Below are 14023 nucleotides of genomic sequence, written 5' to 3' on the forward strand. Positions count from 1 at the left end.
ATCTTGCACCTTTGCACTAATAGCAAGTAACCAAATTGGATGCGATTCTAGGACTGGCTCGCATTCCTATTCAAAATGTAGCCTGAATTCACTTTAATGGAAATACTAATATCATGTAATTCTCACTTAAAATCAGAAGTCCGAATGACAGTAAAACAAGTAACCTTCCATCCACCAAAACCCAATCAAATTAAAAAAAAAAAAGAGAACCTCAGCAGAGCATTCAGGCTCTTTCCAAACATTTCACAACAATTTACCTAGATGTACATGCTGGGTTGGTTTGGTTTTTTTTTTTTGTTTCTTTTTGTTTGTTTGTTTGTTTGTTTTTTCAAATAGTAGTAATAAAAAAACATTAGAAAAGCTTCAGCTTTGGGTGGAAGTTTGCATTTCTAATCCCTTGTGTGTTATTTAAAGGCCTGTTAACTTTTCACTTCCCATAGAAGATGCAACATGATTGAAAAATGGTTACGCACACAAAAATTTCTCCATACTAGAAAAAAAAAAAAAAAAAAAAGAGAAAAAAGAAACCACCAAACAAAACAACATTGTCTCCAGTGAAAGGTGGTGGCATGAAGAGATCTTTTGTCAGCGTCTGGTACAGAAATCAAGAATCATAGGAACTCCTTTTACAGAAACAATAATTGTAAGAATTTCTGCTATGCTCTCCAACCTAGAAGAAGAGCTGGGTGTTGCTTTTACCTTCCTTCTTTGGGTCTGTATGCCCAATGCTTGGCTTGCTCAAATGATCCAAGCCCCTACAAGGGGCTGGGATAGCACGCTCACTGCTGTTGGTCTACAGCTCCTATTCCACCACCACTGAAATGGATAGCTTTCAGAGAGCTCCTATTCCACCACCACTGAAACAGATAGCTTTCACAGCTGTTTTTGTGGAAGAAGGAATTACTCCTTTTAGAATGTGAGCCTGAAGTGGCATTTATGACTGCGTTTGGTTCCCCCCGCCTTCTCTTCCTGCCAGGGAGCCACTATCTATAGAACAGGGATACAAAGGACAACCTATCGCTCCTTTTGAATAGTAAAGTGAGCAGGCAAAGGGAAAAAACAGAATACAAAGTATTGCTCTTGCCCTTTCTCTCCAGGCGTGTGAAGAAATGGCTTGCAAGTTTTGCAGAACTGGATTGAACTCTTCTACACGAGGAGAAAAGCATACAGCACTGGGGAGGTAAGGGCCATGTACCCTGTAGTACTAGAAATACCACCTCAACTACAGCAGATGTGACCGGGAGAACACACACTATTAAAGTTTTTCTATCACTCTCTCCTTAATGAGAAAAAGTCATTCAGCATTATACAAGACCTTGCAACATGACTTTAATAAATATCAAGACAGCAAACTATGCAATATGAGCATGAATCTCAGCAGTGTTTTGTTTATCTATGTTCTGTTTATCTAAGAAGTTTTGCCTATCATAAAATCTTAGAAAGCTAATGAATTTGTAGGGCTAACAGTTAATCAAAAGCTGAGGAATACAATCTATTCCTAAAAAAGAGAAAATAGAATAAAAAAGAAAAGTCTTGGGTCTCTTAATTTCCTCCCAATTTTTTCCAGTCTAATCTCTGCACTTACTTGTATACTCAAAGAAGGATAAAATAATGAATTCCAATTTTGTTTTAAATCAGTGGTACTTCTGACAATTATGATTACAACACTTCCTGCAGCACATACACATTTGATGTGTGAGGGAGGAATCCTACTGAACAACATCTCATCTATGTGCTTAGAGAAAGCGTAAAAATAATGTAATGCTCTCTCAGCAAGCAGAGACTGTTAAGGAATTCCCTTGTTCAGACTATTCTATGCATATTTTAGCATGAACTCCAAAGTTAAGCAGAACAATAAATTTAAGTAAAAAGAAGTCATCTTTCATAAAAGTTGTGTCACGCTATTAGCTTTACAATTCAAGCCCTTAGACCTAAGTAGCTTTCAACAGTGCCAAGAAGGTGATTGTAAAATTCTGAACAGACCAACACAGTAGTAGCCTGAAACCGTCTCTTTTAATGAAAGCAGTCTTACTATCAAGCATCAAGAGCCAGCGCTGTGGGGGGAAAACCGTGGGGAGGAACCCTAAAGACATTCTAGTCCTACCATGCTGGAGTTTTTGGGAGGTACTAATCTATCATTATCTAGGACAGTAACTACTTATTAACTCTCTCAAGTACAGGAGTAGCTACTTTGTGCATTGAATTTTACCAGCTCACATACAGTTGTCCTACATACACAGTCAGAGCTTCTAAGAAATAGCTTTTTTTAAAAAGAACAAAAGCCATCTCCTTTTCCATCATCAAAAGGCAAAAAATACTGGCATGATATGCTTGATTTATACATTTTTAAACCACAAAAACTAATACACTTTCAAGAAGATGTCATTTTAAGTATTTTCATTATTAAAAATTATTCTCATTCCAGCAATAACTTCTTGTTTTTACATATTTTAAAAGCTGATCAAAATGAAGGTATAAATAAAGTTCTCAAAGTTTATTTTACTCTACAATCCATCTTCTAAAGCAGAGGTTACTAAGTATTACTACATGAATCACTTCAATATTATACAAATGTGCCAGGCAAAAGCAGCTGCTAATTCTGCTGTACAGTAAGTGCTTCCTAGCTCTGCCAACAGCTTGTACACTGGAGGCATGCATTACTGTAAAGACCACTGCTGAAGCACACCAGCAGCACTTGGAAATCTGCGGGCATATTTGCACTTTCAGGCTCCACACACAAAACCAAGACTGACATACCACTACGAATGTGTGATGATCAATGGAAACGTAGGGCTGACAGAGCAGAATTCTTATTTGGGAATTTGGAAGCATATGCCACAGGGTAATAAATGCAGTAGTTGTAACTCTGGTTTGGGAAGCAGAAGGATACACATGCAGGGCCTGGAAAGCACCAGTTCTGCTATCTAGGATGACACCTGAGAACATGCAGCCTGGAAGGCTCTGCACGAAAATACTCCCACATTTCTGAGCACTGGCTCATTCTGGAAGACCAGCTGCAAGTGTCAGTATATTTGAGCAGCCTCAACTGGTCTCTCTCTCTTTTTTTTTTTTTTTTTTTTTTTTTTAAAAAAGACATCTGCAGACTTCTTTTAGAGACTCCATACCCTGTATGTGTAACTAAAGTTCAGAACTTTCCTGAGATACATTGTGTTCTTGTCTTAGAGACCCATACTTAAATTTGTAACCTAAATGCTTTTTAAAACAAAAACCACTCCCATAAACAGGGTATTCGTTTGCTTTTCTTTTAAGGAAAGAGTAAAGATAAGCAACAGAACAGATTAAAGTGCAGTAAGCAGAAAATCTTTAGAAGCCAAGAAGGTCTAAACTATATACTGTACAACACAGCCTTTCTACTTAAAAACCTCTCCTGTTAGATGTCCATCATTGAGCTAAATACTTACATTTTTACAAGAGAGGCGTGCAGGAGAGAAGGCGAAGAAGAGAAATACTGTAGGTTCCAAAAATGTAAACTAATGTTGCAGCAGAATATAAAATAATTGCACCAAAGCATACCCCCTCAGATACCTAAAATCACAGCAACAAGACTGGACAGGACCTGTAATTAAGCATGGAATACAGCTGATTAGGGAAACGCCTACACCCAACCTCCACCCCTCAAAAGAAAAAAAAAAAAAATTGAAAGAAAAAAGGAAGAAAGAATGGAAAAAAAGAATGAGGCCAAAGATGTTTCTCAACTGGGCATCAACTCAGACTGATGTAAACAAAATGCTGAAAATCAGTTCCAGACACAAGAAAAATGGGTGTCACAAAACAGTAGTGCAGATATAGAATCATCCTGAGAATACCAAAAGTATTACTTCATGCTGTAGAATATCAGGCGTCTAAGCAAAATAGGACCCTATTTAAGAATTATACAACACAGAACATGCATAAGAAGGCATGAGAAAACAGATTAAAGTCCTCCCCTCCTTACCCAAATAGCTACTTCAGATCCTTCAGAGAGAAAACATTTCAAAAAGAAAGGAAATGTAGACTTTTCAGGGTGAGGCACAGCAGCTTTTAGAGCCTCTTGTGCAATCACTGCTTTTCCCCATTCACGAAACAGAACTAAATTAAAACTAAAGTTTAAATTACCGTTCTACAATCCATGTATCCCACAGTACACCACTCAAGAATACATCACTATCGAGAACGATATAATTTATATGATTCACAATATTGTCTTTAATGAGAAATTCACAAATTTAACATAGGGAGTTCCTCACCTTTAAAATTAGAGAGCAAGTTAGAACAATTTTTGTGCTGAACACACTCTCCTCACTCTAGCTACTGGAAGCAAAATCTTTCTATATCTTTATATAACATAAAGGCTTAGATCTGATGTTCACTTTTACATGTTGTCACATTCTAGATTCCTAAAAAACCAGCACTCATTTAAGTTAACATTTGGCAAAAGGTTTGCGGCTTATTTTTATTTATCAGACTGGCTGGTCACATTTTTTTATGCAGAATAAGGTTTTTCAAACATCTGATGTAAGGTAAACATACCAATAAGAGATCAACCATATGTTAATGTATCAAGAACATATGGCTGTTTATATTAAGACTCAAGATAAAATACTTAGGTATCTTAACCAATAGATATTTTAAAGGCTTCTCTTAATGAGATATTTCTTTCTTTAAAAATAAAATAAAAAGTTTTCCTGTTATTTTCCCTCCCCCAATTTGTAAGCCATTAGTAACTAAAAGTAGGTCAAATGAAGTAGATGCTGAGAAATGAATATGTTTCTTAGAACAGCTATACTTGCCATATGCTGAGGCAATAACCCAGGAAATCACCAAGAAAATCCAAATAAAAATTAATTCATGAACCTTCACATAGTTCTACTGAACACAGTTATCAGCAGACAAACTTCTTACCTCCAAATATCACTTCCTTTAGAAAACATGGAGGACTTGATAACTTCTGGAGCCATCCATGCATAAGTCCCCGCTGCACTCATTTTGGTTGTTCTGTGCCACTCTCTAGCCAGACCAAAGTCTGTAATCTTCAGAGTTTTATTACAAATGTCATCATGTTCCATCTTCTCTAGCAACAAAACTGCAAAAGATTGAGTTTGCAAATTAAAGCAATGGGAATCAAAACAAAATATCTAGTCCTGTTGTTAATTTCACCTACAACTTGTACAGCACAGATAATAGTGTACTCTAAACATTGTGAAAATGTTATTGCAATATTTATAAACATGAAAAAGGTTTTGTATAATTTTAAGATTTCTTGCTTTTTATAGCTTAGAATAGATCTACGGTGTCATGAGTTCACACAACTGTGTGAGTAGATATTAAACTAGCACAAGAAACCCACTGTAAAGAGGTGTAAAGTAAAGCACATAAGTTTAAGAAAGCCCAGAATCCTACCATCCCCCAGAAGATGACAGGCTGTGAAAAAGGTATTCACTTTGAAACGAGATTCTGAAGTAATAAAAATAGCAGAGGTAGTAAAACAAATATTAAGAATTCTTATAAAAGACTTAGAAAACAAAGCAGGACACAGTATTTCAATGTATAAAACCCATCCTTAATACTGCATCCAATCCTGGTTCCTACTCATCTCAGAAAGTATGTAACAGAACTGAAAGCGGCACAAGAGGACACAACCAGGGCACTCATAACAGCATGTCCACAGCTACAAGGAATAGTTAACATACAAGGAGTCTTCCCCCAGGAAAAGAAACAGTTGAGAACAGAAATCTATAAAACATCTATGGAATGAAGAAAGCTATAGGTAACAATTGCTCACGGTTTCTCAACACACGAAATGGACATCATCGAGGAAAATTAGCAGATAAGAATCAAACACGTGGAAGCTGTTCACACAACACACAGGTAGGTGAACTTTGGAATTCTTGGCATAGTACATGAATACTATTATTTTACATAGATTTAAAAAGGACTTACACAAATTCACAGAAGACAACTCCATAAAAAGCATTTACATGCAAAAGGTGGGTTTAAGTTCAAGAAATCCCCAGGCCAAAAATCAGGACAAGTTGGGAGACTATATACTAGGGGAGTTAGTTTGGGTTGGGAGTCCCCAAGTGGCAAAAGGATGCTGCACTTTGATCAAATCCATGTTACATTATATCCACCGCACCTTCATGGATGTTAGAGAGTAAGTGATCTTTTTTTGCTGTTGCTTCCTACAGTGTGCATTCAGTGTCTGATTTGTTCATAACACAAACAGTATTGGCAGAGTTGTAATACACCTTCACAAAATAGTATTAAAAGAGAACTGGGTTATTGTGTTAGAGCTCGCAAGGAGAAAGACAACAGATTCGAAGGGATCATTATTAACACACCATAATTTTAATTACATATTCAGTTCCTCTGTCACTCTGTAGTAACTGTTCACTTTAGCTTTCTGTTAAAATTATCTTCTGGGACAAAGATCAAAGGTTAAATTAAAATAAGAAGAATCATAACCACACGCATTTTCCAACTATATGTACAGCAAAACACAGTACATGGCACCCATTAAAAAAAAAAAAGGCAGATGAAGAATCACCTTCGCTTATAGAGGAAAACCTGATGACCTTGAATTTGCAATTGCAAGAAATCATTTTTACTGGTACAGATTAATTACACTCTTACAAATATGTCAAAAAATGACATCAAATCCTGATAAATAAAAAAAAAAAAAAAAGAAAGAGAACTTCATTCCATTTTCAGTAAGCTTCTTAACACAGAGTAGGAGAAATGAAGGCAAAAATGGTATAGACAAACCAAGAGCTCACCAGTCAGCACCACCAGAACAGGTTAAATTAATATAAGAGTTTTTATACTTTTATACTTGAATCAAAGACCTATTGTTTGCTATTCCATTTTGAACATGTTCAGCAGAATTCCTGACATTCCTTGTCAGTCAATGTGACCGAAACCAAAAACAGTCAGTCTTGCAAAAGGTAATAACTGGCACGCGGCCAAGTTTCATCCTACAAAGGGACAAGGTTTCTTAGCAGTTCAAACTTCCCTTTCCGGCCAGTAGCCAGGAAAACAGCAATACTATACACAGATTACTTAGCAGCTGGGTAGTAAAAATGCTCAGCATAGCTGAGTAGTGCTCCGTAAGTGCTTCCCTCGCAGTAGCCTAGCAACATTTACTATAGCATCCTTCTGCCATTTCCACAGCTTCCCAGCCCCTACTGGCTGCTAACCTGTGAGAAGTCACTTTTACAATCTTTTGCTTACCCTGTTAACTCAGCCCCTACTTGTTTCTTTTTCAAATCCCTTAAATTGCCTTTTCAGAGTCCAATACACCTGAAATATTAAGAGCCAGTTTAGCACTTTCTGGTTTACTTTAACATTTTTCAGATTTTATTTTCCACAAAGAATGAAGTTCACACCTATATTAGTGCTATCATTCTGACAAATGCAGCCCAAAATCTTTAAAAGTACAAAGTCCATTCGAAAATAAATTCAAACCTACCAAAAAAATGGAATTCAATTAGGAATGCAGAAGTGCAGGAAAATTATGTGTCCACCTCATTTATTTTGACACAAGGAAAGCCAGAGACACTGACTATTTCTGAATGAATCAAAACCTAAGAGAAGACAACCAAGTTGGATGTGAGAAGACTAACTTGTGCAAAATAGCCTAAAACTTTACCTTGGACCATTATTCAAACATTCCACGTGCTACAGCCAGAAATAAACATTTGGCTAAATATTTTAAGGTTGCATATGTTTCCAACCAGTTACCCTATTTTCAACTCACTTCTGAGTTTAACACACCTCCCTCTGTGACTCTACCTTTCTGCAATGAGATCAAGAGGAAAGGAAATTTAACACCGTAGCAGCAGAGGTTAGGGTGCCCTATACCAGCCACTCTTTGAATATAAGAGATAGCACATGCCCAGAACCATTTACAGCTGGGGAACAAAGAGAAGTTACTGCGTGTTATTTTCAATAATTCAATGAAATATAAATCAATAGGATGAAGATAAAAGCCAAATGAAAAAAATGCGGTAAAGTGGTATTGAAATTGATGGATGTGATCTCGCGTGTGTCCTAAAAATTAAAGAAATTTTTGACAAAGCAGCAAGTGTCAGATAAGGATTCTAACAGCATCCCTAACAATGATACTGCTATTTAACCATATGGATGAAAAAACACTGACACTCAAGTTATCTAATGTAACCAAAAAGAACGTGGAAATCCAATATTACTCATCCTAGCTCACTGAAGGAAGTAGCTCATGGAATTATGAAATAATTTAGGTTGGAACAGACCTCAGGATGTCAATCCCCCCCCAGAGTAGGACTAATGTTGTAAAAAGTGTAAATCTACTATGAAACATTTTTATGAATCTATAAAGTTATGGCACTATGACAGAATAAAAGTAAACATTATCTATATTCAAATCAACTGCATTGTATTCACTCAACTGCAGACGTTAATTTAACTTCAATGTCATCTTAGAATAGATTTTGAAGAAAACTGATTAAGGACATCAAGGCATAGAAAAATCAACAAAATTATAGCAGAGTTACATTACAAATAGCTCATGTCACTGTAACCCCATTTTTTCCTGATAAATGGCTTCTTAGAAAGGGATAAGGTAGCAGACTTGAGCAGATGTGAGTACATTTAAGGAAGTTAAATCATACAGACAGAATAAAGATTACTCAAAGAATTCTGCACAGGAGTTGCACGAAGGAAAATCTTAAGGGACAAGTGATCAGGATAAAAAGGAATCATCACTAGAAAGCATGTCTGCTTCACATGCAGATTTAAGATCAGAGTAAAAAGACAAGAAGCATTTCAAGAGCAGACAGCAAAGTCAGAAGATACCGTCCACTCTGAAGACGACCAGATCATCATACTAGAAAATATGCAAAGTTGGAAGGAATCAATCATAAAACCTACAGCTATAAAGCAGAGGCGAAGGAAGAAGGCTGGCTGTTATGGCTAAAAGAAGGAAAATGAAGACAGCAGCTATGCATAGTTGCGCAACCAGCTCATGCAATTCTAAAAGGCCCTAGAAAAAGGCACTTTTAGTAGAAATGGGGAAATATCAATAGAATTGTACAAAGCATAAGACCTCATACAAAATACTGGATGATTATAACCACACACATGTGTTCAACAACAGGAACTTAAACTGGAGCAGATGCAGAAAATAAAAGTGGAATAGTTAGGAACCTGTAATGTCTTTTGTTTAGATAAATCAGAAGAGCTTGTCCTTTTTGCTAGGCTAAGCACATGTTGAGAACAGTTATGGGAACAGAAGTTAGCCCTATCTAGAAACAGGAGGCAGACCTACAGCACTGGTGCTCTTATTGATAAAATATTCTCCTAGGTGCCGTGGTTGACCCACCTTACTGCCATGCTTGTGACTAAACTCAGTTGTAGATCTGGAGGTACCAGGGCAGGGAGAGAGTAGTATCAGATTTCAAGATATTGCCTCTTTTCTCCCATCCCCTTTTTGGCCCTCTTCTGCAGGGTAAAGCACAGTTTACTCCTCAAAAAGTCACAAGATCCAACACACGCTCCTGTCAAACCAAACAGTTCCTGAAATAGCAGTGCCATTAATCTTTCCTGCTTTCTTTCTGCATTATCATAGCTACAGCTGTAGTCTTTTTCTACTAATCTTATGGCACACTGCAAGTATTTTATGGTGTAACAGTATGCAGATAAGATGTTCTTTTAAAAACTAAACTGCACTTTTAAAAACTAAAATCTATCACACAGTTGCCCAAGACTGCAACGGAACTGGACCTGCTGAGCCAGCCGGTACTTCCCAAGTCCACGTTCCTCTAATTAAAACAGAACCAGCAACATCTCTCTACCAAACCACTACTGTTGCCATACAAGCTGTTATCAGTCAGGCAAGGCACAGAATTTAGGCTTGAAAACAAGGCAGAAGTTCCAGTAAAATCCCACTCAAATGCTCCCAGTTCCTCCTCCTTTTCCTGTGCCATTCCCTTTCTGCCACTCCATCTCAAGACTCTCCCCTCTGGCAGTAACATTTGCTTTGAGCTACTGAGACCAAAAGGTAAGAGATGAACTGCAGCAGCTCAGGTTAAAGATCCATAAAGTGGCAATCCAGGTCTGGCCAGAGTTGGAGAAGAGCTGCTTTCTCTTTTCCATTCTCTTTTCTTGTGAGCTTGGGTTAAAATTTTACTGGGGGGGGGGGGGGGAGGGGGGGCGGCAGCGAGTGAGAAGCGGGAGGATGAGGACAGGTAGGCTGTAACTGGTCAAGAAATAACAGAAGAGAGCACATTTAAACAAATCAGATTCCTGGGGCGCAGGTCTGTTCCACCAAACTCAAACAGGTCCAGAACTATACCCCCAGTGCTTTCAAGACTAAGCTGAAAGTCTAGAGAGGAACTGAAAGAATTTATTTAAATTGCAAGCATTTTGTTTAAAACAATTTTAAATAAAACACTCACATTCTTGCCTCAGCTTCTCTCCTTTTTATTTCTTAAAATTCATATAGCTTAAGAAACAGTATTGACAGCAAGCCTATGGGAAATCTGGACAGACCTTGTTGTTGGCAGCATACTCAGGAAACCTCCATCTAGTATTAAGCTCTACAATGCTACTCTTAATGCAGATTATTTCCTACAGTCCTACTTTTATTTTTGTTACTAAAAATTATAAACTATATTTCTCCAAAATTATAGATTATATTTCTCCAAACATACCTATCTCAAAGTCCCCTTTTAATATATTTCATTTGCCAAGTTTCTTGAATTCCAAAGACTATATGCAGTTAAAATCAGGTTTGTTTTATAATGCATTCTAGCACTTTCAGGTGACCGTTTTCAATTATTAGCCATTTAAACCAATTGAGTAAACAAGAGATTCTGAGAGAAGCCAAATCAAAGGACTGACTTGGATACCTTTTTAATGGTTTAGATGTACTTAATTCAAACTATCTTTTAATGCTTAAATTAAAAAAAAAAAAATCCTGAAATAGTCAGGTCCTTTCTATCCCTCCTATTCTCTTTATACCTTCTATATACCCTCTCTTTATATTCTCTATTTCGTTGCTACTAAAAATAAGATGTTAGGCAACGTTATTTTCTCGCTTTAGTTATTTGCCACCAACTGCTTCTTGCTACCTTATCTACAGTTTGCTAAACAGCTGACTATTGTGGTTTTTTTACAAATATAAGCTATTTAACAGCACAGCTATTTAAGTTGCTGTGACTATAAGTAAGACTGTGGTAAGACTGCCTACGTGCCCACTACATTTACCACCACTGATAAAGTCATTCTTAGAGCATACCAGAAAGAAAAGAAAGATGTTATACTGTATACCTCTGCTTGCAAATAGAGATTGTCCAGACAATGCTGCTACTGTCGTACGTTCCCCCCGCACCCAGCCAGTTCCCTCTCCAACTGTTTGCAAGTGAATCTGGTTCCTGTTAATTCACTAAATCAACATGCAACAAAAACCAGCAGGGCAACCTTGTATCTTTACCTGGGCAGAAAAAAAAAGTTATTAAACACATCCAGTTAATGAAACACAATACTTGGTCAATATTAAGAGATCTACCTCCATTATTTGGAGCTGTTGTTTGATTCTGATTGTAATTAGAATTGAAAATTTCAACACTGCTTATAGAAGCTGTGCCCAGTTTTTAAACTGCAAATTAACTATCACAGTGAAAACATTAACTGATCAGAACATCTTCAATACATACAAAAGATGGTAAATCTGCCCATACAGCACTGCTTCTTCGATACCTTGCTTTTCTCCTACAGGTTCTCAGGATAACAACTGTTATCCTCACCTCTGTAGCCAGTATCTGTCAGATTGCAATTATCTCACTAGATTAAATTCAAAGCTCACCATCAGCGAGGGAATTTAATCCTTTAAACACTGATTACATATGCAGGAGGCATTTCTCTACTTTTTATTATAGGGATACTGTGCTCCCCTATCACCTACATCCCTTTACAGCAGGCATAGAACCATTTCTTAATTTTCACACTAAATTGAAAGCAACTCAACAACAGTTTGTTCTTAAACATATCTAAGAACATCTAGCTTAAAAGAAAAAAAAGAAAAGGAAAAGAATCCTACCTCACAGGAGCCAACATATATTAAAGAAGTCCTGAACAAAGTGTTCCCAATTGGAAAGCCAAAACAAGACAAGACTTGAAACAAAAAGTCCTTGACAGCAGGAATTGACAAATACACACCAACCCCATAAGAAAAGCACATCCCATAGTGGGACCCGTGGCACAAGAAAACCACCAAAGCGTGAGAATGACAGGGAGTCACCTGGCTATCTGGAGGAAATGAAGGGAAAAGAAGAGAGAGAAAGATGGATCAGAGATTTCAACAGCTTCAACACACATTGCATCACCATTTTTTTTTTGCTTCCCCTTCACTTCTTTAATAGCCATTATTAAAGCAACTTTGGGCAAATGGAAACTTGAGAGAAAGAAGCAGTTTTAACAAGTTATTGGCACAGGCTGCAGATACTGTGAGTTACTTTATTGCCTGCCATTTGTGCTTCACTTGCTGTTCAGATACTTCTGTAATGCAAAACAGAAATTTCTATTGTGCCACAAGAGGAAGTTCCAGAGGTAACACGCATTTATAATTAGACATTCAAATAATTGTCATTTAAGCAGTAAATTCTGAAAACTGGGTATTGCATCAGCAAAAAGCAGACTGTACACTAAACGTTCTCAAGTTTTTTGTTTAATAAAATATTAAACTTACTTTTCCTATTTAAATACTACTTTTAAGAAAAGTTACCTCATTACAGCAATTCATCCATAATTTTACAATTACATGGAAATTAGTCAACACTGAAACTTAGCTTTAAAACTCAAAACAGTTATGCAGCACCTACCAGGAACTTTCATACTTATTTCAAACAGCAAATACTTTCTTTTAAGCTCTTTCTTCCCTGCTTGCTATTAGTTTTTAAAAGGCAGCTGTGCAATAAAAACAGTGACCAAAGTGCAGGTAGATTAGAAAGAAATGCTAAGAACAACTGGCAATAATAGTTAGGTGGCAAATCGGTTCCTCCCAACCAAGCTATTCTTCTTTACAGAACTTTACATTCTTCTTTACATACAAACTTTACAGAACAAAGTGGCTGTGTAACCGTTCCTTAAAGAACACCAGCTTTGTTATGAAAAAGTGATTCATTTATTTTTTTTCCTAAAAAAAAAAAAAAAAACACACAAAAAGCAAGGAAAACTAAAGCTATTATATTCCAACTGCAAAAGGAGTATTAGCCAATATATAATGCATCAGGTACAGTTTCCTCCATCAGAAACTTTCAGATAACATATTAATGACCTCCTTTACCCCAAATTCAAGACCTGGCCATTCCCTTTAAAACGAAGCAAATCAATATATGCCACACAACATACAGAATTCACCAGGGTAATACAGCTACGGTTTATAATCTTAAAAATGGCATACAGGGGCAAGATCTGACAGAGGTTACCTTGCTTCAGAAATAAGAAGTTAACTTATCTATCATTAGTCAAATCACTTTCTCAAGATTTAATTTAAAAAACCAAGAATATTTAATTCAAATTTGTTTTGGATTTATATAATTATTTTTTTTTAAGTAAACAGAACATGACTTGATGTAATTTGGTATTTCAGTCTCAGGAGAATAGAAGGCTTCTGGATACATGCAAGTACTTACATAGTTGGCACACTTTTCCTGATCGTAACATATTACACTCAGCAATTACATACTTCCTTGTTGCTTTATTTTTTCTGATCTATATCAAGGTGCATTTGATGTGTTGAAATTAGCATATTTAATACCACTTCAAAATTAAAGAAAGTTTAGAAAAGTTTAACATAAATACATAGATACATACATAAAAAAATAAAAACACATTCTACCTTTAAAGGTGACTTACTAACCGAACTGAAGTATAAGGGTGTAGGCTGGTGTCACAACCAAGACCATAAGAGCTTGCTATCACTAAAATATTTACCTTAATCTCCTCTCCAGTTATAGCCCCTCATCCTCACAGCTTTTTTTCCTCT

The 14023-nt window shown here is 36.6% G+C and overlaps 1 protein-coding gene across 1 annotated transcript in view; it reads right to left on the minus strand.

Annotated features, from left to right (window-relative positions):
- Window positions 1-14023, minus strand: part of MAP3K21 (mitogen-activated protein kinase kinase kinase 21) — a gene marked incomplete at its 5' end in the record, with an annotated part of 40973 nt that overhangs the window by 16853 nt on the left and 10097 nt on the right. The window contains one exon of the mRNA XM_082481595.1: window positions 4903-5083. Within this exon, the coding sequence (XP_082337721.1) occupies window positions 4903-5083 (181 nt within the window). The remainder of the gene's footprint in view (window positions 1-4902; window positions 5084-14023) is intronic.

This window comes from Vanellus vanellus (assembly GCF_965231255.1).
Source record: "Vanellus vanellus genome assembly, chromosome: 3".
Lineage (NCBI taxonomy): Eukaryota > Metazoa > Chordata > Aves > Charadriiformes > Charadriidae > Vanellus > Vanellus vanellus.